The sequence below is a fragment of the Bactrocera dorsalis genome, chromosome 2 (genome assembly GCF_023373825.1).
Source record: "Bactrocera dorsalis isolate Fly_Bdor chromosome 2, ASM2337382v1, whole genome shotgun sequence".
Classification (NCBI taxonomy): Eukaryota; Metazoa; Arthropoda; class Insecta; order Diptera; family Tephritidae; genus Bactrocera; species Bactrocera dorsalis.
This window is the reverse complement of record NC_064304.1, coordinates 8,735,887-8,761,562: the sequence shown is the minus strand read 5'-3', so window position 1 is coordinate 8,761,562 and position 25,676 is coordinate 8,735,887. Positions and strand designations below refer to the sequence as shown.

Here is a 25,676-nt window from a genome sequence, read left to right as displayed (position 1 = left end):
AAAAAAGTGTGGTTAGTATTTCGCTTAGTGTTCCTTAAAATATTTTCAGCATAATGTCAAAATCTAAAGGTACTTATTTTTTCGTCAGTAGCTGCAAAGTGGCTGCGAGCTTCGGCAACAGTTTAAATGAATGCCTGCGATGGTGCTGATAGCTGGCAGCCAAAAATAAAATCATAATCGCCTGAGGTGTGGGTATAATAAATAAATACCCTTTGGATTTTAACTGAATGTTAACAAATATACTCTACTCCACATACACACAAGCAAACACATAAACATTTAAAATTATAGCAAATTTAAATGAAATTAAATTGCCAACAAAACTTTAGAAATGTCAACAAATACAGTGTAATTTTGGTGGTATAAAGAACAAATACTCGTATACATACATAAATAATTTGTTTCTACAATTCTACATAACTTAGCTCCGGTCTCGTCCACATAATACGTTTGACTTTAGGAATAATAACTGTTGGCACATTTGTCGGCAAATGTTGAGCCTACGATGAATAATCCATCACTATTTATAATTGTGTGGGTTAAATAAGGTTTTTCGACTTATTTCTTTATTACGTTGATTACATACGATTTGGAAAAGTCTACGCATCGTTTCTACGGACTTTAGTCAAAATTTGTTTCCTGCGTACTGCTCTATCGTGAATTCGACTAAACGCCGAGAAATTGTTTTCTGGATATTTTGACATTAGATTCGTCTTACAATGTTTTATATTGAATGTCTGTGGAACTCTTGTTTGGATCTCTTCGGGCGATGGTAGTAATTCAGCCATCTATTTCTGTGGAAGTTTTTAAGTGTAACTTTGGAAATATACAAACGAAGGAATTGAGTAAACAAATTGCAAAAGCGCATATGACTGATCTTCTGAAATTTTGGTTTTAAAAATAAATATTTTCTAAAACTAACATTTATTAACAAAAAGCGTTTGCTAGTTAACTTATAATATTCTTGTTTTCTATCTTAAAAATTTGTGTTTTTAGCGATTTGACTGGTGGCAAATGTAGCTTTAACATGGTCGCGGTAACTTTTTAAAAAAATTTTAACCACAAATATCTCAATTTATTATGATACACTACGTCGCTATTTCTTCGCTTATGACTTTCAGTGGCGTTGCTATAATTTTATCAGCTTATGAAAGAGTAAATTCTTTTGCAAAAAGTTTTTTTTCTTATATTACTAGAACAACAAAAAATTTTGGCTCAAGGGTGAGCGCAAAGAGAGTTTGCGGTCTCCAAAAATATTTTTCTTGATAAGGAATTAAAATACGATTTAAGCTTCTTAAAGCGTACCAATTCCATATTATATATTAGTATTTCAGTAAGTGTAAGTGAGTTGGTCCGCAAGCACGATTTGTTGTGGAGGAAATATAAAAACCAATCAGCATATTAATAAATATGATCAAACTAAAAGTGCGCAATAATATAATACTACTCGCCTACATACTAATTCAACTGATCATAAACAACAAATTTTTGTTGGCGCACACTACCGAAACGAACTTCCAAACTACTGTTGAACAAGTCACCACTTGGCGCTCCCCTTGTGGTAGCAATGAGAATATTACTTGTGCTTGCAACGACGATGGAGGTCTTTTTTGTCGTATTATCGACGCACTCAATGATGTTTACATCAGTTTTAAGTCAAACTCGCAGTATTTGCTTGTAATGTGTAGTACAGACACAGAAACTAATATCAATTTTATACTCGAGCGCGAATTGAAGACAATTTTACCTAAAACACGTTATTTGGAAGTGTTTTATTGCAAAAATTTTAAACACGAAATCTATATGAATGACAAAGTGCGGGAAATTTTTGTAAAAATGAACCACATGACTAAAACTAAAGTAACACTAGTCTATAACATTGATGTTCCTGTAGAAACAACGAAAGAAATTGATGGTATACATGACCTACAATTGATTATTAAATCAAATCGTGATGAAATCCAGGAAGCAGATATTATAAGCGTAGTCCCTGACATATTTTCTAAGCAGAATCAACTGGAAACGTTTACGCTTAGCGTACAGGGTCTAAGAAACCAGTACTTATCGCTGCAAAACTTGACGCCAACATTCTTTAAAAACTTCACTACGCTCAAAGAGCTTGACTTAGCCGGGAATAATATGAAAACGTTGGACGCCAACATCTTTGCAGAGCTAACACAATTGAATTGTCTGAATTTGAGCCGTAATGAAATCCGGGAATTGTCCGAAAGTCTGTTTGTATATCAGCGTCAACTTTCCATACTGGATCTGAGTCACAATTTATTGACACATTTGCCGCTAGACACCACCTTTGGCTATGGCAACGTTTCGCAACTCAACGCGTCGTACAATAAAATCACGGGCATAAGTGTCAGTCAACTGCCAACCAATTTGACCGTTTTGGATCTACGAAATAATCGCATAAAATCTTTAAATTCTGAATTTTTGCGTACATACTTGAATGACAGCACAAAATTACAATTTCTCTACCTAAGTGGAAATCCTTGGATTTGCGACTGTTCCACGCAGCAATTGCTGTACACCATACGTACACATCGGACACGCATACCCGATGTCGACCAGTTACTCTGTGTTAATAAGCCGAACGATACATTCCTAATAGCAAATGTGAGAGAATTGTGTCCAACTCCTATTAATGTTGATTATCAGCACTCGAATGGAGCTGTGATTAGTATAGCGTTAACCATTATTACTTTACTTTGCATTATTGCACTTTTACATAAATATAAATTGGAAGTGGAAGTCGAATGTGAGCTGGATAACCACGAAGCATTAGATGCGTTTAATTTATATGCACACCAGGATGCGAACTTCGTCAATCATACGAGTATAATACCGCCGCAACTCGAACAGTGTGAAGCACCACTTCGTGTATGCACGCACGAATGCGATTGGCTGGCTGATGCTCATATACCTGATCCAATCTGCGAATAGTGAAATCTTTCAATTCTTCAGTGACACAAAGAGTTATTCAAAATGTTGCTGCTAAGAGAAAGATTGAGATAATATTGGCCAACCTGATTACCAAGCAGTGGTGATCGTAGAAACTCTTGATCCATTTTTTTGTAAACTAACACAAGTACGTTGTATAAAGTTATGAAATATAATTAATTTCAAATCATTAATATAAGAAAATCTTTAGTGGGTAGACCGCAAAGCAAGACTTAGGTAGAACTCTGACAAAGGAAAAATGGAGAGACATGATGGACCTGCTAAAATTATTTTCTCCTGTTAACCACGATAACTAAGTATAAGAACATGTCAACAAATCGAAATGACGAGTCCTCACTTACAGCTGATGAAAAAGACATTATTTATAATATTGCTTAATCCTATCAAAAAATAATACCGCTAACATAAAGCTGCTACAAATTAATTACGAAAATTATTTTACAACTGAACTTCCAACATTAATTTTTATGGAAAAGCTGTGAAGAAACTGTATATAACCAACTTTTTCTGTAATAAAAACTTAAAAATGAAAAGACTAAATTTATCTTTATTACTTTTTGCAGTCGCCAAATCGATTATCTCCATCAGTCACATAAACACTGTAACATTACTGACGATTATTTGTGGACTATTCTTTCTTATTAGTTTTATATGCCGTTAGATGAAAGCTTTATCCGCAATTATGCACTCCACATTATTTATTTGAATTAATATTATCAGAGGAATTTTTAAAAATAATATACATGACATCATTGTGTTTCTCAGCTTTTCGTTGACTTTGTTGGCTATTCCCTCTTACTATTTTTATATGCCGTTAGATGAAAGCTTTATCTGCAATTATGCACTCCACATTATATATTTGAATTAATATTATCAGAGGAATTTTTAAAAATAATATACATGACATTATCGTGTTTCTCAATTTTTCGTTGGCTTTGCTGGCCATTCTTTCTTATTAGTTTTTTATGCCGTTAGATGAAAGCTTTATCTGCAATTATGCACTCCACATTATTTATTTGAATTAATATTATCAGAGGAATTTTTAAAAATAATATACATGTGGTAAATGTACCACGGACCCAAACCAAACGTACTTAAGGACATTAAAATACGACCCTGTGACAATGACGCGACAGTGACATTACAACACTGGTAAAACGAAAGACAGAAATGAAACTAAAAGGAAGCACAGTTGATCACAACCTATGGTACAGCACAGTTGACCGCAAACTATCGTAGAGGACAGTCGCCTATATAAACAATGTTAAGTTAAGTGGATAATGTGCATATAAGTGAAATGAATTTGAAATAAATAGACTTAAATTACATACGAACAAAGTGTATTTTATTTAAAAAGGAAAGACAGAGTGTTAGTGAAAGACGGTGTGTGTGAAAGAAGACACACCACAGAAATGGTGTCAGAAGTGGTATAAAAGACCACTACGTTGAATTAAAACCGATTGATCATTAAATCAAAGCCAATGCGCTAAAATCGGTATAAACGTTCTTTAAAACGAAAAAAACAATTCAAACGGTGGCAAAAATTGTGTAAATATGTTTCTTTAAACATAAGTAGAAGGACAAGTGAAAGTAAAAACCGTTACGAGAAAACGGATTTTTGCAACGGGATAGACAATCAGGCGACCGACGCCAACAGTTTAAAAATCCAGTTATCACGATAAGTGCGCAGGCAACAAGGCGGCGTCAACAGTTTTGTAGCAGAGAGTAACGGCCGTTCAGTTAGGTACAGAACGGAGCGAGACAGCGGGCAAAAGTTGCGTTGTGTGTGAGTGACGTCACACAGCAAGTGTGGTATTGTCGACAGCAGAGAGGCGTCGACTGCGGTAGCGCTGAGTGCGAGCGCATGCGAAATTGGCTACGTGAGAGAACGGTGAAGAGTATTCACAAGAGTTGACGGCTGCGTGGGAGATTCAAATCTGTGTTCATGTTGACGGCTGCGTTGGAGATTCAAATGCTGTGTGAATTGTGACGGCTGCGCGGGAGAACAAGAGAACGTTCGAAAATTGACGGCAGCGAGGGATGAAATTTGAACAATCGTAGCTGAAGCTGGTTGTAGCGTTAGAGCTAAGTATTTGTATATCGATAAATTTTGTATGTATATTGATGAATTTTGCTCTAACTGATATATTTTTGCGTTGAGAAATTACACTTTGAAAATTTTAAATAAAATTAAAGTAAATGGAATAATTTTGAGAAAAGTTTTAAGAAAATTTGGATTGAATTAAATTAAAGCTACATATACCTTTGTTTACGGAGCAGCAAATTTTAAAATTTAATCAATTATTATTATATAATAATTTTATACGGCTTTTGGAATATTTTTGTATTTAATAAATATTGTAAGACGAAATGGACCGTGACCAAATTTTAGGTTTGAACATACAGGAACTGAAAGAGAAATTGGGTGGGTTGGGATTAGCGACCACTGGACGAAAACCGACATTGCAGGACCGGTTACTAGAACACTTCGGCCTGAATGTGAGCGACAATGAAGACAGCGATGGTAACGATGCTGCAAGTCAACGTAGTGCTGTCTCGAGCGTGCGAAAAATTGAGCGATCAGTGTTTACCTTGCGAGATATTGAAGATTCGCTGACATCATTCTCCGGTTCAGGGCAACCAAGCATCGAGCAATGGCTGGAAGAGTTCGAGGAGAATGCAGAAGCGGTGAGCTGGAACGAGTTGCAGAAATTCATTTATGCAAAGCAGCTTTTGAAGGGTGCAGCAAAAATGTTTGTTCGAAGTCAGCGCGGTATCAACAGTTGGAGTTCACTGAAGCAGGCGTTAAAAGCTGAATTTGGAGTTGTTGTATCGGCAATAGAAATTCATCGCACACTACGAAATCGTCGCAAACGTCAAGGGGAAGATTTCATGGAATATCTCTATAGCTTGATGGAGATCGGCAAGTCGATAAACTTGGACGACACCAGCTTGATAGAGTATTTCATTGAGGGGATTCCGGATTCCAAGGCGGGTAAAGCAAATTTGTACCAGGCTAAAACCGTAAAAGACCTAAAGGAGCAGGTGAAGGTGTATGAAAAAATCAAGGTTCCTGTTTCGAAATCGCAATTCGTCAACGCAAACAAAACGTCGTCTACGTCATCAAACATAGCTTCGTCGAGTTCAGGCGGTTCAGCGAAAAAATGCTACAATTGCGGAGATGAGTCACATTTTGTTAGAGATTGTCCACGCAAGAAGGTGAAATGTTTCAAATGCGGTGTAGAAGGTCACCGAGCAACAGAGTGCGCCACAGTTGAAAAATTAGTTAAGAAGGAGAAAAACGCAAACATGATGAAGAGGAAAGCGGCAGTAAAGCCGAACAGGAGAAGTAGTTTAACGTTCAAGGACATTTGGTTGAATGGAGTATGTGTTTCGGCATTAATCGATACGGGTGCAGATGTATGTTTGATGCGATACGATACACTGTTGATGTTGAATTTGGACGTGAAGCTGACAAAGGAGAGAGTATGCTTGGTCGGAATTGGGGACAGTGAACTTACAACAATAGGTAGCTTCTCCATCCGCATTGAAGTTGATGGCATATGGTTGGAAATGAAATTCCATGTTGCCAAAGAGACTGATTTGAAGTATGCTCTAGTAATTGGGAACAATATTTTGAAGGATGTCGATCTGATTGTAACCGAGGATGGTGCGGAGTTCAGACAAAAGGAAGCAGGGAAACGACAACATAAGGTGCAACAACTGGCTGATAAGCATAGCGAGGAAAGCTCGGATGGTGCTGATGCTAAGGAGCATGCAGCCGAAGCCGTCGGGCTGGAGACTAAGGTCATGGGTGAGCACAAGGAGGTGCAAAAGACTGTGAGCCGGAACAGTGGTATGCAAAAGGCGGTGGCTATAGAGCACAGCGAGTGCGTGAGCGAGCGCGCTGCTGTGGCTGAGGAGCCACGTGAGCATACACCAATGTGGAAAGCTATGGAGAAGCTGTATAACGGAGGCGCGAGCGAGAGCGCTGTTATAGCAGGGAAATCAGTGGCAGTTGTGGGCGAAAATCGAGTTGTCCAGCTGATGAAGGAGTTCGGTGAATTATGTCTGGTCGGAAGCATAAACGAGAAGGCCGACGTTGAAGTGAACGTATCCCACCTACAGGTAGAACAGGCAGATGCGGTAAAAGAAATGGTTAGCGCATATACCCCTGTGAGAAATTTCGAGTCACCAGTCGAAATGAAGATTTTGTTGATCGACGATAATCCTGTGTTCGAGAGACCGAGACGGATGTCCTACGCTGATCGATGCGTAGTGGACGAGCAAGTGGCGCAGTGGCTGGCAGAAGGGATCATTAAACCCAGTATTTCCAACTATGCGTCACCAGTAGTACTTGTATCCAAGAAGGATGGAAGAAAACGACTCTGCTGTGATTATCGACGACTGAATGAAAAGATAGTCCGAGATAATTTCCCTATGCCAATGATGGATGATGTCATCGAACGACTGAGTGGAGCAAACGTTTTTACAACATTGGACTTAAGAAATGGATTTTTCCATGTTCCAGTCCAGGCGGATTCGCAGAAATACACGTCGTTTGTAACATACAACGGGCAGTATGAGTTCCAATACGTGCCATTTGGAATCTCAAACTCGCCAGCAGTGTTCACCAGATTCGTTGTGGCTGTACTGAGAGAACTTATCCAAGATGGGACAGTGGTAGCCTACATGGATGACCTAATCATTCCTTCCAAGGACGAAGAAGAAGGTATCCTGAAGCTGGAGCGCGTTTTACTGACAACAGCATCAAAAGGGTTGCAGATAAAATGGAGTAAATGTCAATTTCTGTTACGAAGAGTCGAATTTCTCGGATATGTCATCGAAGACGGTTCAATAAAACCCTCTGAGGCGAAAACAATCGCTATAAAAGACTTTCCGATACCGCGAAATCGTACAGAAATGCAACGTTTCCTGGGATTGACGTCATATTTCAGAAGATTCGTTGAAGGTTACGCTGTGATTGCCAAACCACTCTCCGATCTACTGCGAAAGGACGTAAAGACGAAGAGGAGCATCTAGCAGCTTATCAACAGTTAAAGACAGCGTTAATGAATCCTCCGATTTTAAAGCTGTATAATCCAAGAGCGGTAACCGAAGTGCACACGGACGCTTGCATGTTTGGCTACGGAGCTGTGATGCTGCAGAAAGATAACGACGATCAAGATTTCCACCCGGTCCAATATATGAGTCGCAAGACTAAACCTGCGGAAGAGCGGTATCATTCGTACGAGCTAGAAGTGCTAGCGATTGTGGAATCGTTGAAGAAATGGCGAGTGTACCTGTTGGGCATGAAGTTTAAAATTGTCACTGACTGCAACGCATTTGCAATGACAATGAAGAAACGCGACGTGCCACTACGTGTGTCCCGTTGGGCGATTTTCCTGCAAGACTTTGATTACGTAATCGAGCATAGGAAAGGAACCAGAATGCGACATGTCGACGCTTTGAGCCGTGTCTCGTGCTTGATGTTGGAAGACTCACTAAATCACCGACTCAAGAAGGCCCAGCAAAGCGACGATTGGACGCGAGCCGTGCGGAAAGTATTGGAGAAGGATGACTACGAAGATTTTTACATAAAGCACGAGGTGCTGTATAAAGATCCAGACAAAGAGCTGATAGTCGTGCCGTTGTCGATGGAGGACGAAATCATCAAGGTGGCACATCGGCAAGGTCACTTTTCCATTAAGAAAACACAAGACGCTGTCGAGAAATCATTCTTTATCCCGCAATTAAATTCAAAAGTAACGAGGATCGTGAGAAGCTGCATTGAGTGTATAGTCACTGATGCGAAGTCTGGAAAGAAAGAAGGATTGCTGAATCCTATCAACAAGGAGGACAAACCATTGGGAACGTTCCATCTTGATCATGTTGGTCCGATGGAGACGACAAATAAGTCATACAACTACATACTTGTTGTTATTGACGCCTTTTCGAAATTCGTGTGGCTTTATCCCACGAAAAACACTGGAGCAGAGGCAGTTGTAGAACGCCTGAAGAAGCAAGCTGCGATATTTGGTAATCCAAAGCGTGTAATCACCGATAGAGGCGCCGCATTCACATCAAATCTCTTCAAAGACTACTGTGAAGGCGAAGGTATCCAGCATCTACTAATAGCGACTGGAATTCCAAGAGGAAACGGCCAAGTGGAGCGGATTCACAAAATCGTAGTACCCATGGTGTCAAAACTATGCCACGAAACCCCGAGTAGTTGGTACAAGCACGTCGATAGAGTGCAACAATTCATAAACAGCACTCCGCCTCGTAGTACCAAGACGACCCCATTCAAAATACTGACGGGCTTAGAGATGCGTGTTTCGGGTATTCCAGAACTGCAGGAAATGCTAGATGAAGCCGCAATCGATGAACTTAATGCCGATCGAGATGCAGTGCGCCAACAAGCGAAGGAAAACATCATCGAAATTCAGCGGGAGAATCGGAATTGTTATAATTCACGCCGCCGAACAGCAACCAACTACGACATTGACGAACTGGTAGCCATTAAGCGTACCCAATATGGAACGGGTTTGAAATTGAAGCCCAAATATTTCGGGCCGTACAGAGTTGTGAAGAAGATGGAGCACGATCGCTACGAAGTGGTAAAAGTCGGGGACCATGAAGGCCCAAGACGCACCACGACTGTTGCCGAGTTCATGAAGAAGTGGAACCCTTCATTCGGGACGAATGAAGCCGCAGGACGGCCGAATGTGGTAAATGTACCACGGACCCAAACCAAACGTACTTAAGGACATTAAAATACGACCCTGTGACAATGACGCGACAGTGACATTACAACACTGGTAAAACGAAAGACAGAAATGAAACTAAAAGGAAGCACAGTTGATCACAACCTATGGTACAGCACAGTTGACCGCAAACTATCGTAGAGGACAGTCGCCTATATAAACAATGTTAAGTTAAGTGGATAATGTGCATATAAGTGAAATGAATTTGAAATAAATAGACTTAAATTATATACGAACAAAGTGTATTTTATTTAAAAAGGAAAGACAGAGTGTTAGTGAAAGACGGTGTGTGTGAAAGAAGACACACCACATACATGACATCATTGTGTTTCTCAGCTTTTCGTTGACTTTGTTGGCTATTCCCTCTTACTATTTTTATATGCCGTTAGATGAAAGCTTTATCTGCAATTATGCATTCCACATTATTTATTTGAATTAATATTATCAGAGGAATTTTTAAAAACAATATACATGACATTATCGTGTTTCTCAATTTTTCGTTGGCTTTGCTGGCTATTCTTTCTTATTAGTTTTATATGCCGTTAGATGAAAGCTTTATCTGCAATTATGCATTCCACATTATTTATTTGAATTAATATTATCAGAGGAATTTTTAAAATAATATACATGACATCATCTTGTTTCTCAACTTTTCGTTGGCTTTGCTGGCTATTCTTTCTTATTAGTTTTATATGCCGTTAGATGAAAGCTTTATCTGCAATTATGCATTCCACATTATATATTTGAATTAATATTATCAGAGGAATTTTTAAAAACAATATACATGACATTATCTTGTTTCTCAACTTTTCGTTGGCTTTGCTGGCTATTCTTTCTTATTAGTTTTATATGCCGTTAGATGAAAGCTTTATCTGCAATTATGCATTCCACATTATTTATTTGAATTAATATTATCAGAGGAATTTTTAAAAACAATATACATGACAATATCGTGTTTCTCAATTTTTCGTTGGCTTTGCTGGCCATTCTTTCTTATTAGTTTTTTATGCCGTTAGATGAAAGCTTTATCTGCAATTATGCACTCCACATTATATATTTGAATTAATATTATCAGAGGAATTTTTAAAAACAATATACATGACATTATCTTGTTTCTCAATTTTTCGTTGGCTTTGCTGGCCATTCTTTCTTATTAGTTTTATATGCCGTTAGATGTAAGCTTTATCTGCAATTATGCACTCCACATTATTTATTTGAATTAATATTATTAGAGGAATTTTTAAAAATAATATACATGACATCATCGTGTTTCTCAACTTTTAGTCGGCTTTGCTGACCATTTTTTCTTACTATTTTTATATGCCGTTAGATGAAAGCTTTATCCGCAATTATGCATTCCACATTATATATTTGAATTAATATTATCAGAGGAATTTTTAAAAATAATATACATGACATTATCGTGTTTCTCAATTTTTCGTTGGCTTTGCTGGCCATTCTTTCTTATTAGTTTTTTATGCCGTTAGATGAAAGCTTTATCTGCAATTATGCACTCCACATTATATATTTGAATTAATATTATTAGAGGAATTTTTAAAAATAATATACATGACATTATCGTGTTTCTCAATTTTTCGTTGGCTTTGCTGGCCATTCTTTCTTATTAGTTTTTTATGCCGTTAGATGAAAGCTTTATCTGCAATTATGCACTCCACATTATATATTTGAATTAATATTATCAGAGGAATTTTTAAAAATAATATACATGACATCATCGTGTTTCTCAACTTTTCTTTGGCTTTGCTGGCTATTCTTTCTTATTAGTTTTATATACCGTTAGATGAAAGCTTTATCCACAATTATGCATTCCACATTATTTATTTGAATTCATATTATTATTTATTCTTGTAGGTATAACCGATACTATTGGACGCATTGAAATTCTGTTGTGAAGCAGAACTGCTTTAAAGTTTCTATTTGAGGAATATATGAAAATTAGCCGAGATCTTTTAGGTAACAGGTTCAAGTTGGTTAATTTAGCTCACAGGTCTTTCAAAAAGTAAACACAGTAATGGCTGACATATATTTACAAACGGTAATGAAAATAAAATTGTACTTGTATGACCTCGAGTTAGCCCAAAAGCTCCATGTTTTAATTATGACTTTATGAAAATGTGGCGGTCATTGCTTACTTGACCTTCATTACTTTGTAACAAGCTGTAACTCGTCTCTCTTTACAAATATGTTTATTTTATATTATACGCAGCATTTTTCATTAATGCCGCGTCGTTAATAAAGATACCCACACATGTATCTATATCATATATTTATATGGCCTTTTAATGTTTGTGAAATACCGCAGTTCTATTGAGTTTTCCTAGCCTCTCAACGAGTTGTAGCATACTCATACATACATATATTGTATATACAATTTATTATTTTCTCTTAAACTGTCATCACCGAGTGTCGTTGCCAAGAAAAGTGATTGCGGTGCATTAATTCAGTAGCGTTGCACAAGATACCGTCGGCTGTGCTGAAATGATACAAAGGAACCATGCAATATCTGTCACGACAATTTGCGAAGAAATGTGTTGGCGTCTAACGAGGTTACTGCGGTCAGAGTTATTAGACAAATAATACATTTCACTTTTTAACTCTAAGTGTGGCGCGTGTATACTTTCTGAAGTACATAAAGTGCATTCGGCGACTTTTGCAATGAGTGAAATTGAACAAAGAAATTTTATTCAATTTTGTGAGCGGAATCAAATTTCTGATGCTCCGCTGATAATTATTCAAAGAGGGTCGAGAACGCGTTGACGACGGACCACGTCCAGGACAGCAACATCAACTGAAGACCAACACGTCAATAAAATAAAGGAACTGGTGCTTGTGTATCGCCGATTAATAGTCAGAGATTTTACTGGCATCGTTGCAATAACGAAAGGATGAGTGAAAACCATTTTGAAAGATAATTTGAGCCAAAGAAAAGTGAGAACACGATTGATTCCAACCGATACAGACAGCCAATCGTGGGTTGTCAAAAAAGTCTTGCGGTATTTTTATTGAATTTTTTTTTTTTATTATTGAAATTGAAATGAATTTTGATGACTCATGCGCAGCTCTTGACCGATTATACGGCTGTTACTATACCGGTCTTTTTCGACCAATTCAGCGATTTTATCGCAATTTTCGACGACAGGCCTTCCGGAGCGTAGCACATCTTCGACCACCTCTACACCAGAACGAAAACGTTAAAACCATTGTTGTGAGGTGGAAATGGAAACTGTATCGGGTCCATAAACTGCACAAATTTTATTGGCGGCTTGAGATGCATTTTTGCCTTTATCGTAGTAGTACTGTAAAATATGCCGTATTTTCTCTTTATTTTGCTGCAGGTTTGCGACGCTATAACTCACGAACGACTTAAACGAAACAATCAAACACGTGTTAGCGCGTGAAAGGAGCTTTCCAAAAAGGTATAGCATGACCCGATGCGACGAATAAAACTAGAACTACGCGCTACCAACTAGCGAAAATCCCGAAGACTTTTTTGACAACCTATTATATGGTATATAGATTTATATTTGGTACTACTTAGTTAACCTGAACATATCCTAGACAAACCTTTCTGCTTAGAGAATTCACTTACAAATTTTACTCCAGCATCTAGTTGTAATAATACATATTTTTAAAGTAAATATGAGATCGTCAATTCACTTTCGAACCATGGCGATGGCAACTGTTGTATGCGGAAATGCTGAAAATATTTATAAATATTGCGGATTGCGTTAAAAGGAAGAAATAGTAGAAAGGAAACGCAGAATAGACAAACAAAAAGAAAAAAAAGCAAGAAAACATGCGAAAAATGATCAAAGTAAATACATTTGATTAAAATTCTTTTTCCTTCTTAGGGAATGTTCGATGTAAAAGAAGCATCTGCAATAAAGCAAAAAAAAAAATTTTAAATTGTCAAACATGTCCTCATAAATGGAATATTGTAGGCTGAACAAATAGGTTACACGCCCACTTGTTGAATTTGGCTTCGCGTGCATGAAGAGGTCTACACGCTTCCCACGTGACTGCAAAGTTTCCACAGAGAGTGCTGTGGCAAGCGGTTACTGCTGCTTTATATGACATTAATTGACTTGGTAGGGCGTGTTGTTTTCGACGCCAATACAAAATTTTGTAAATATTTATTTAGACATATTAAACCGGATCCGAGTGGAGGGTTGACAATGGCTTGGGCTAGAAGGGTTGTTAAACCGGTAGATGGCTGAAGGCATTCCGTTTTGTTTGTTTACCTGAATTTTTGACAGAGTTTTTACTTGTTTACTTGTCTTCGACACTGTTTGGTGGCGGAACAGGCGCTTAGCAAAGTCATAAGAAAAAGCAATTTGTAAATATTTGAAATGTCTATAGGAAATTTAATATTTTTAAGTGCTACTAGGTGGATTCTGGTAATATTTACTAATTTGATAGTTTCTATTAAAAGGCGTAGACACCATGGTAAATGATAAACAAATCATACTAATTTTCGGCTGAGCGCATAGAGTGGCGAATTGTATAATGCAGCGGTGAAGATAAAAATTTAATATGTTTGAGTGATGAGTTTATATTTGAATATACACACAAACATGCATGAACATATCAACCAATGTGTGAGTAAACTCACACTCTAAGGCACGCATGCAAAAATAATTTATGCAAATACAATTTAGCACTACAAAGAGAGGTTGCAAATAGAATTGTGGTTGGGAATCGTCACGCAACTACACGAGACTTAGTTTAAGCTTCGAAAAATTTACAAATGCCGTGCAAATATAATAAGTTTAGCGAAATGCAATTATATTTAAATTGGTTGCTATTACTGCCCCGCACAACCTGGTACTCATATAGGGAATGCCTCATCTTGAAGCAATTGTAGACAGTTCTGCAATTTTGCTCATTGGGTTCTAAATTTGCTAACACGGCACTCGGCTAAGTATATTACAAACAAGAACACGCCTACAATACAAGATATGTGTATATACGTAGGTTGCTATATATATTTCTGGACTAGGCAACACTAAGTGTTGCCAGGTGCAATCTGACATTTCCATTGGAAAGTTTGACATTTTTTAGCATAACATCACTCAGAACGTTTTGTCATTTAATCGTGAGTTGTTTTATTTACAGGGAATTAAAAAATTCATCTCGGCCAAAAAATGGAATTAACTCGTCAACCTTTTCGTGCGATCATTTTTCACAACTTTCGACGTGGATTATCACGACAAGAGTGCATCAATGAACTAAGATCTTTGTGTGGCTATGAAGCACCATTCTATAGCACTATGTACTGGTACACCGAATTCAATCGTGGCCGACGCTCGCTCAAAGACGAATTCCGTGAAGGTCGTCCAAAAACAGCCGTTGTGCCAGAAAACATCGATGCCGTACGTGAACTGATAATGCAAGACCGTCATGTAACATACCTTCAGATAGAGGCATGCCTATGCATTTCTCCCACCAGCATACATTCAATGTTGCATGAACACCTGGCCGTAAAAAAGGTTTGTTCTCGTTGGATCCCGCACAATTTGACAATCACTCAAAAAAAGGCTCGTGTGGATTGGTGTAAAGAAATGCTGAAAAAATACGATCGCAATGCTTCAAAAGACGTTTATAAGATCGTCACAGGTGACGAATCATGGATCTATGCGTATGAGCCCGAAACAAAACAGCAATCGACCGTGTGGGTCTTCCAAGACGAGCCAAATCCAACGAAAAAAAAAATCATTTTCGTTGATAAATATGCCTATTTTCATTATTAGGCCAGAAATATATATAGCAGCCCTCGTAGTTGCTAAATAAGGAATGGAGCATTTGGAATAGCAAATTATTGGCATACAAGCGGATATTAGGATGACCCAAAAAGTTCATACCGTGAATCCGTGATCCAAATTAACAGTAAGCAATTTTGAGAATTATAATTAAATTATGTTTTTATCTCAATAATTTACTTTGATTTTTTTCATGCATTTTTTGACTGCATATTAGGGTGGTTAATTTTGTTTCTAGAAAAATCGCGTATGCGGAAAATGATCTACGGTTTATTCTGAACAACTTTGTCTGAGAGGCAATGGGTCTCAAATTTTTTTCGAGTTTTGAGATGAAGTTTATCCTTTAGTGAGGTTTAATGAATTTCAGACATCAGCTTTTTGGTTCCCTGTAAATCAGTCCTACCTTTTTGACTCAAATGTGTAAATTCAATAGATCTGTGTTGTCTGGCAAGAAAACCAGCGTGCCACATAAATACATACATTTATACATACTGTATATATGAAAAAGTACACAATAATAACCTATATATGAGTGTAATAAATGACAATGATTTGATGTTTTGACAATAATCAAATTTTTGGACTTTGAAAAAAAGTATTTCGAAAAGTAGATTTTCGTGCGAAATTTAAATTAAAAAGTCTTACTGTTTCTTGCTCACACTGAGCTTACATATTTAATAAATGTGCATAATAAACGGCGCTAATCAATTATTCTATGAAAAAATAAATTTATGTTCCTCCTATGATAAATTGCAGCCATTTGAAATGTTTAAAATTAAACCTTTCCTAAGCCTTATCTAAACAACAAAAACTTACAAATATATTAAAATGAATCGCTGGCCCACTTACAGTTATCATTTGCCCCATCAATTTATGACCACAAACCTAACCCGAATGGCAACCTCCTGTACCTCTTTGTGAAAATGTGTTGTTGTTTTGTTTACCATCTAACGGTTAAAACTTTTCGCATTTGTGCAGATAGCTCACAATGGATTATTGACAAAGTTTTCGAGAATTTTCAACATGAAATATGCACATATATATTTTTTCTATATATATACAGTAAATACAGAAATATATTTTATGATAAAAAACTTTACATGAGGAAGGATGTGGTGAGAGCTTCTGCACAATCATAAATGAGAAACGAAATGAAATAAGTAGCGAGCGCAAGCTTTTTAGCGATGAGCTGAAAGCGGATGGAGAAACTATAAATTGTTATTAAATTGCCTGTGAAAATCTTGATAAAGCAGTGCTTTTAGAAAATATATGCAGATGGATGTATATTTCAATAATGTATTTTTGTCAAAGCTGAGGCATTTTCAAGCAATATTTTTTATTTTAAACTCAATGTGCGACATTTTTTTTTAGTATATTTAAGCGTACGTTGCCCCATAACATTACTTTTGTTTAATAAATTGTGAATCAGAGAGCAAAGCAAAGGTTTATAAACCACGATGCAGAGTTTACTTTACATTCTTCTTAGAATTATATGTACTATACTTAGCTCAGTCGCAGCCAATTGAGATTTTGTTTTTGTAGCGATTATATAGACCCATTTGGGCACTTAGGCCCAAGAAATGAGCACTTTCGACGGACTACAATATACAGGACTCTTTAATCGCTGAGCTTCTCAGCGCATGCCGGAAGCGACTAGATGTAGAGAAAAAAATTCCAAAAGCAAGAAATTATAAAAATAATTGAAAGAACACAGGTATTTTATATTAAAATTTAGTTTAGGTTAGGTTAGGTTGGATGGCTGATCAAGAGATCGCACATGGACTAATAGAAGTAGTCCTTTGTGAAGCCATTGAAAAACGAACTCCCGTGTTCGGACTTAGATATCGGCAAACCGTTTAGTATCCAATACAAAATTGCAGAGGCGCTTAATTTCTATGCCGGCCAGGTCGGCGGGTATTCTGAAGCTATGTGCCCCCAAGTGTTTAAGTCTTGACCTCCCAAAAGCAGGGCAGTCAAGAAGGAAGTGCTGGCTAGTTTCTACTGCATCTTCTTCCAAGCAGCTTCTGCATGCGATGTCCGGTAAGATTTCCAGTCTTACAGCATGTATGCCAATAGGGCAGTGGCCCGTCAGGAGCCAGGAGCAACCTCAGCCTGGAAAACGCTGCCATAATCGGGAAGTCTGAAGCTGGATTTTATGGAGAGCTCCCGACAGTAGACCCCTCCACCGACCTTCCCCCCAAGCTTCGACCCATCCGTAAAGAAACTTACTGCCCCTCTCCTCCAGCGACTTCTTCCCTACCAAACCTCCATCGTCGGTATATGTGCAGAGAAAGAGCCACCGAAGTTCGATAAGGCGACTCCATGATCCAGATGATCCGGTATGAAGTCAAAGCTCGTGAGGATATCCGAGTGTTCAGATGCTCGCCCCTTTAGGAGCCCAGACTCCCTGAGCCTAATAGCCACCTTTGCGGTTTGCTGACTTCAAATGTTATTAAGACACTAATTTTCATTCCTAAACAATTTCTGTAACTTAATTTCTAAAAATAGTATTGAAAGACAGCAGGAATAATCACTTGAAAGAACAGCACCTAATATATTAACGGAAAAGTGTTGGGTAATAGAGCAAACAGCAGGAGAATGCATAAATTATGAATAAAAAAGCATGGAGTATTAGATTAGAAATTTATAAAATTGAGTGTTTAAATGAGTTCAGCCTGCCCCCACTCTACCTGGGAAATACTCTCGCGTCCTAACAAAACATCATAGAATTCACAACATGATCACCAGTCGTTTTGTGAGGCTCAAAAAGTGAATTCTTCAATTTTTACTATATCTTGAATTCATTGAACAAAAAAGTGCTCATACTACATTGGTTATTCGCGAACATAGCGCCACATTTTCAACTAATACCGTGCCGCAACCACCGCATTCGCCTGAATTACCTTCGTGTAACTTCTGGCTATTCAGCAAATTCACGTGACCACTTTGAGGACATCGCTTTGACTCCATTGAGAATATAAAAGAAGAAGGCTCTGATGGCCATCACGACGGAGGATTTTTCCAAGCGCGTTGATGGCTGGAATATTCGTTGGCGTAAGTGTACTGCAGCGGGAGGGGATTACATTGACGGAGGTGAAATGGACAAAAATCACCTTTCAATTTGATCGCAGTAGTATACATGACAAAATGTGCTAACCTTATCAAAGTGCTTATTTTATTACCTTTTTGAAATATTTTACAAATATTATGTGTGTATTCAGCTGAAACAATTTCCTTAAGTTTTTGACCGACAAAAGCCAGAACTCTATCAGCAACAACAAAGAAATTTATTTCGCTTAGAATGCCTTGACCTAATAAATGACAAATGTACAAGAGATGTCAACATTTACCTTGACATTGGTGTCCAATTTCAACAGAGTCGAACACACCTAAAATGTACATGATTATATTATATCTGCTATCGTATCGTATGCGGCATAGCACTATTTTTGTTTATAACGCTAGAGACAAACACTGAAGTATATACTCGTATGTGTGTATATTCCCATAAATTTATGTTTGAATGTACCACGGTGTGCCTTTCAAATGAGCGAATGTCTGGTAAAGTGACAGTTGCAACACCAAAGTTTTGTGACACCAAAAGCAAACAAAACATCTCACTTCTCCAAAAATCAAATTGAATTTGTCTTACTGATGCCATTTTCTTTTATAACTGTGTTTCTAACGGTCATTTTATTTTAAGCATTTCTCCATGCTACGGTTCTTGCTGTTTCGTCTCAGCGTATATCCTCCTATTCATGTTCCTTCCAGTTTTTTTTCAACATGAGTGCTTATTTATGTTGTCACAATAAGCTATTTTTTATGAATTTTGTTCGCTTTGTTTACTGTTTGGTAAGCCAATTTGTCACCACTCTGTATAGCATAAAATTTTCTTGTTGCAAAAATTGTTGTGTCAGCTTTTTATTTGCTATTTAAAATATACTCTTATAAGAAATTTCCATTTTTCATCAATATTTTTTTCCAGTCCTCGAAACACTTTCCATAAGCACTTTTTCGGATAGCGAATTTTATTTTATCAATCCGATCGATAAATAAAATATATAAATGTTCTCCAAATTCAAGAATGATCCAGAGATGAATGTGAATTTATATGAAGAAATGGCACCTCCATTGATCTCCCACAGTGGTAAGTTTAAATATTGTTAAAATTTTCTTTCTATCTCAAAGAATATATAAAATGTCTAAAAAGTATTGCCAGTCTTTGCTGGGGAGAGTGAGGATTTCGGTTCAAGCGATCAAGCAAGAAGCAATGCTAAAATTATAGACTCTTTCTTTTTTGCCCTATCAAGCTTATTTATAAAGTTTATATTTCTCTAATTTTTAAAAATCCTTCGAACAGGCAATCAGAGGAGTCAACACCATCATACCGCTTGTGTCTTGCATAAATGAATATAAATGATTATATACATACGAGTATAATAGTTCCCTCAACAACACAAACATCAGCACCATACGGTGAATCGCAAAGGCCACCGAAGCTCAATTTGGCTAAAGAGATAAGAGCGACCGCAAAGTGGCCACGATATCGGTGAATGTAATTGCATAATACACATACATACTCAAAATGATATCGAATTACAATTAACTGCACAGAAAAAGGGAGAGTGTCTCAAAATCTAATTAATTCAATACATTTAGTGCCTGCTGGCTACTTCATGACACGCCCACTTGGTACCAGTGCCAGTAGTTACTGCTGTTGTGACATACATAAGTACCGTAAGCTTTATCCACACAGGTGACAGTTACTTTAGGAAACATAATCTCCTGCAGACAAATTTTGCGTTTAGTCACTATTCTTGTTGTTATTTTTATTGCGCTCACTTTAGGAAATTGCTAAAATATCTTAATTGCAAATTTGCGTAAAAATGCTTAACTTAGTGAAAGAAAATAGGGTGCGTATTCAGCATTCATAAAGCAGATATTCCTGCGAATTCGACCAAGCTGTCACCGTTGAGTAGCTTCCTCATCTTTTCATCTAAAATATTACATAATACTAGTGGTAGTTAGAATTCACTTTGCTTGTTAAAATTTCCAGCGAGTACATGCCAACTTCGCAGTACTTGCGGTGCTCTCAGTGTTGGCTTAGACAATTTATAATTTATTGCAAACTCGCTTAGTGTCACTGTCATGTAGTGGCACATGGCTTTCTTTTTCTATATTTTATACATTCTTTGCTAACCGAGTATATTAGTAATTCGAATGAAGCGCAGAGGCAAAAGCTATTCGAATGGAATAAAAACAAGAAAACATAGAGAATCCATTGAAATTGTACAAGGGACACGCTTCAAGCAAATTTGTTTTGTGTTGTCTTTAAAAAAGTAGGGAATCTGAAATGGATTACTCTTTATATGCGAGCTGTAATATCTAATACAAATACAATTGAACTTCCCTACTTCACTTCACTAGCTTAAGACACGGTGCAATGGCTTAGTGATACAGCATTTTCTTTTTCTCCAATTGCTGGTATAATGCTAAATACTAGTCTTTGTTGGTGGTCCTTACTTTTTCAAGGTAGTCAATAAAATTATTACGATTGAACATCTCCAAACATTGCATCGAATCATCTGCTCGTCGTTGTTTTTGGTAAAAAGTGAGATCGCGCGCCAACCACTACACAAATATTCGTAAATGATCAGCTAGTATTTTAAGAGTGTCTGCCATCTCGAACAACTTTATATTCAAAAATTTGTCGCTAATAACCTTTTTTGGACGTCTACTGCGTTCACCGTCAACAGTGCTCGTTTCACCACGTCCAATGTCATGTCCGATGGTTTATTTCCCTGAGGCAGTGTCCGGAAACTCGTTAACAAGCCAAGTTTTTGCTTCAAGTGTATTTTTCCTCTAATCAGCAAGAATATATAACGATAATACCAATTTAGCTATATTTTGTTAGTACCACCAAAAGACAGTGCGTAACGCGGACAGTTTAAATTGTCGGACGACATGTCGAATGAATAACTTTCGACCGAGCAATTCTAGTAGAAGTTCTTTGCTTGTTCTTCTTCTAACACACCCATTAAACTGAAGGCAAACAAATACATACATGGCCAGCCATCGATAGTCGTATGACACGGCGCTGTCTGGATAGATGGCGAAGCAGAAAGCAATTTGAAAGTTGACTTTAACTAGGAAGAGCGCTATGCGGTAGCCGGTAACAAGCAGCTTCGGCAGCAGCAAAAACATAAACAAACAATTTTATGCAGTAAATTATATTTCTTTTCATTGTTATGGCAATTATTGCCTTCTGGTGAATCTGCTCCATCAAAAGCGCGCACTTACGTGTGGTACAGAACAATCAAGGAGGTTCGGGAGACCTTCAACGAGTGTGACCAAAAATTGTTTAAATCGAATAAAAACTGTTCAAGCCCTAGGTACCGAATATTTATACCGCGGTAACTGTAGTTGATTGAAAATATCGGTCAATGTGTTATATATATGTTATAATAAGGGATAATCCTTCTTTTATAATGGTATGTTTGTTTGTATAAAATGGGTTGAATCGGACCTATACTTCCCATAGTCCCCATGTACTTAATACAACTTTTTACCGAATACATTGGCCGAAATATATAGTAAAAATAAGAGAGCGTATTTTACTTATAACAGCGTTATTTCGTGCCTAAAATAGATAAATTTGAGCGAAAACTTGGCCCAGCCCCTATATAACTAATATCAAGATTTTCAAACATCCGCCTGAATTTACCCAATAGGATTAGTTTTACACTTTAAAGTATTTCTCTGGCGTTGCTTATCCCAAGCTGCAAGAGTATAAAATGTTCGGTTGCACCCGAACTTATCTCTTCCGTAATGGTTAATAATTAATTACGTCGAGATTTCAAAGTAGTGTTCACTTCCCTCTTGAAACTACAAGTTATGCCCCTCAAATTTCTCTGAAATAAGGGGCTACTCAACACCAATAAGTTTTCTCAGACACAATGATAAAGCAATAAATGAACACACAAAGTCACACGGTCACAAAGTTTAATTGTTGACAAGACTGCTAAAACTGTTGTCAACCTGTCTTTCATCAATCAATCGAATGTCATATCACGCGATTTAATTTTTCACCTAGCCCTTGGTATTTACATCGAATTAAGCTCAAAAATCACCACTGCTGTTTGAATGGGTGAGGAACTGAAGGATGAATTTCTCTAAATAGTTCGTTATGACGAGGTGTCTCACCCGCTAATAAGGCAGTTGGGCAATTGATGTGTTGAAAATAAACAACGAGTTGGGGTCTGAACTGCCAATCGTGACCTCAGATACCATAAAAAGATTTACGCAGCAAAACTACCAAAATGTGGATGGGGAGAAAACGCGTTAGAAAAATTGCCAATTTCAATTATTATATTATTCAGCACATCGGTTTGCACAGTTCGTCTGTTGACTTGTGCAGTTTCTTGATTTTTTGCAATTTCGGTTTTCATAGCTAAGCAGATTTTACGTGAGTTTTGAGTTTTTTTATTAGGTGATTAATTTTCAGCTTCTTTTTTACGATTTGTGCTTTTATTTGTTTGTTTATAGTAGCCAATACAACTGTCTAGGATTATTAGAAAATTTCAGTTGCATGATTTCATAAAATAAATATTCACACGCTTTAGTACTGAATATGCCAAAACAATAAATTTAATAAATAATATGAGTAAACAACGTGATCCCATACTTTTTGTTTGTATATAACGGGTGATTTTTTTGAGGTTAGGATTTTCATGCATTAGTATTTGACAGATCACGTGGGATTTCAGACATGGTGTCAAAGAGAAAGATGCTCAGTATGCTTTGACATTTCATCATGAATAGACTTACTAACGAGCAACGCTTGCAAATCATTGAATTTTATTACCAAAATCAGTGTTCGGTTCGAAATGTGTTTCGCGCGCGTGTTTTGTTCAGCGATGAGGCTCATTTCTGGTTGAATGGCTACGTAAATAAGCAAAATTGCCGCATTTGGGGTGAAGAGCAACCAGAAGCCGTTCAAGAACTGCCCATGCATCCCGAAAAATGCACTGTTTGGTGTGGTTTGTACGCTGGTGGAATCATTGGACCGTATTTTTTCAAAGATGCTGTTGGACGCAACGTTACGGTGAATGGCGATCGCTATCGTTCGATGCTAACAAACTTTGCCAAAAATGGAAGAACTGAACTTGGTTGACATGTGGTTTCAACAAGATGGCGCTACATGCCACACAGCTCGCGATTCTATGGCCATTTTGAGGGAAAACTTCGGACAACAATTCATCTCAAGAAATGGACCCGTAAGTTGGCCACCAAGATCATGCGATTTAACGCCTTTAGACTATTTTTTGTGGGGCTACGTCAAGTCTAAAGTCTACAGAAATAAGCCAGCAACTATTCCAGCTTTGGAAGACAACATTTCCGAAGAAATTCGGGCTATTCCGGCCGAAATGCTCGAAAAAGTTGCCCAAAATTGGACTTTCCGAATGGACCACCTAAGACGCAGCCGCGGTCAACATTTAAATGAAATTATCTTCAAAAAGTAAATGTCATGAACCAATCTAACGTTTCAAATAAAGAACCGATGAGATTTTGCAAATTTTATGCGTTTTTTTTTTAAAAAAAGTTATCAAGCTCTTAAAAAATCACCCTATATAAATACCTGAAAGAGTTACAGATTACCACCACACGATTACGATGACATTCCTTTTCATTTATATGAAATTGGATTGTGGCATGAATGCATAAGTGATTCCCAGTCACCAGCTCAATAGTTGTCTTGGCGAATCAATGCCAAAAAGTTCATTGAACTGCGGCTGGAAATATGAAACACATCTAACTTATATAAACGTATGTACTCACCTATGTAAATGAAAGGCTTGCAGGGTTTGATAGACGAAAATGACTTTTTACTCACTCTCTTAAGCCAACTGTTGCTCTAGCACGAATTCGCCCCTTTACCAAACGTAAATGTTTATCAACTAAGGCCACAAGCGAGCAACGCATACTACCATCAAATTGGAAAGTTATGCGCCTGTTACTAATAACTTGACACCGGTTCAAGGCGTAAAATGCGCAGCGCGAAGCATTGATAAAGAGACGAGTTGTTATAAATAACGTTCAAGCGAAATGTAGCCAGTAGTTACAATGTACGCAGTAGTTACAGTAACAATAGTTAACTTGAGAATATTGATGGCCTACGGCTTGCAACAAAAATTCATGGAAACTATTTATTGAGTTATTCTGATTTTTTGCACGCCAACGCATTTGTTCACTTCAATCGTTTGCCAAGCGAAATGAAAAAGTATGAAATAAGGTTGGCGGATAAATAGCAGCCATACCGATGAGATGGTAGGAAGGTAAGAGTAAGTTGGTAGGGAGGAAGGAGGAAAAACAACATAGTATTAATGATGGTGTTAACGACAACCACGTTTCCCTTTTACCTATTTTTACTCGTTTAGCTTATTACCTCTATTTTGCAATTGTTATTTCGTAGGCATTTGTGGAGGACGACAAATTCTCGTTCGATTCCCTCAAAGACAATTTTCAGATCCAATTTTAAGATAGTTACTGTTCAAATTATTTTTGTATTCTGCGAAACACTTTATCAGTGAACTAAAGAAATTATCTTCCAATATTGGCTCAACACCAGGTTTAACTCAAGCCGGTATTTAAAAAAAAAATAAGGAAAAAAAAGATGAATGCATGAAGAGCGCTAGTATGTCATAATAACTATAATTTAATACTTGTATATGTGTACATAATTTTGAGAATATTAAATACTTTATTTGCAATAATCTTCATTTATAATAAAAATACATATGATTTTATCCGATCTCTGCTGGTCAGCAACTCAGTCTGACCCTTATTCAATTAAATTTATCTTCAGGCACAAACTCACCCATTTGCATCATTCATCACTGCCAGACACAATTTTCTAATTTGCCCAGCCCTTTGGGGTCGATGTATCATGTGGAACACAAAACTCCTAAGAGGCTGCAGGTGCTTGAAGAGAGAGAGTGTTCTTTTCGACATCATAGCAAATTATACAAATATTTGTTTAGTCATATTAAACCGGTATCGAGTAGAGGGTTGGCAAAGCAATGGCCCGGGCTGGAGTCATTTGTAATATTTCGGTTGTCTGAAGGTATTTCACTCAATTTGTTTGACCGAATTTGTT

At 37.3% G+C, this 25,676-nt stretch overlaps 1 protein-coding gene across 1 annotated transcript; it reads left to right on the top strand.

The window, feature by feature from the left end:
- The first annotated feature begins 1,314 nt into the window (after positions 1-1,314).
- LOC125776294 (toll-like receptor 4) lies at positions 1,315-3,513 on the top strand. The gene has a single exon (XM_049447851.1). It carries the CDS (start codon positions 1,411-1,413, stop codon positions 2,953-2,955), a length of 1,545 nt encoding a protein of 514 aa, XP_049303808.1. The 5' UTR covers positions 1,315-1,410; the 3' UTR covers positions 2,956-3,513.
- The last annotated feature ends 22,163 nt before the right edge of the window (positions 3,514-25,676 follow it).

Excerpts from the sequence above, each read along its gene's own strand:
- LOC125776294 (XM_049447851.1), top strand. The coding sequence starts at position 1,411 with ATGATCAAACTAAAAGTGCGCAATAATATAATACTACTCGCCTACATA.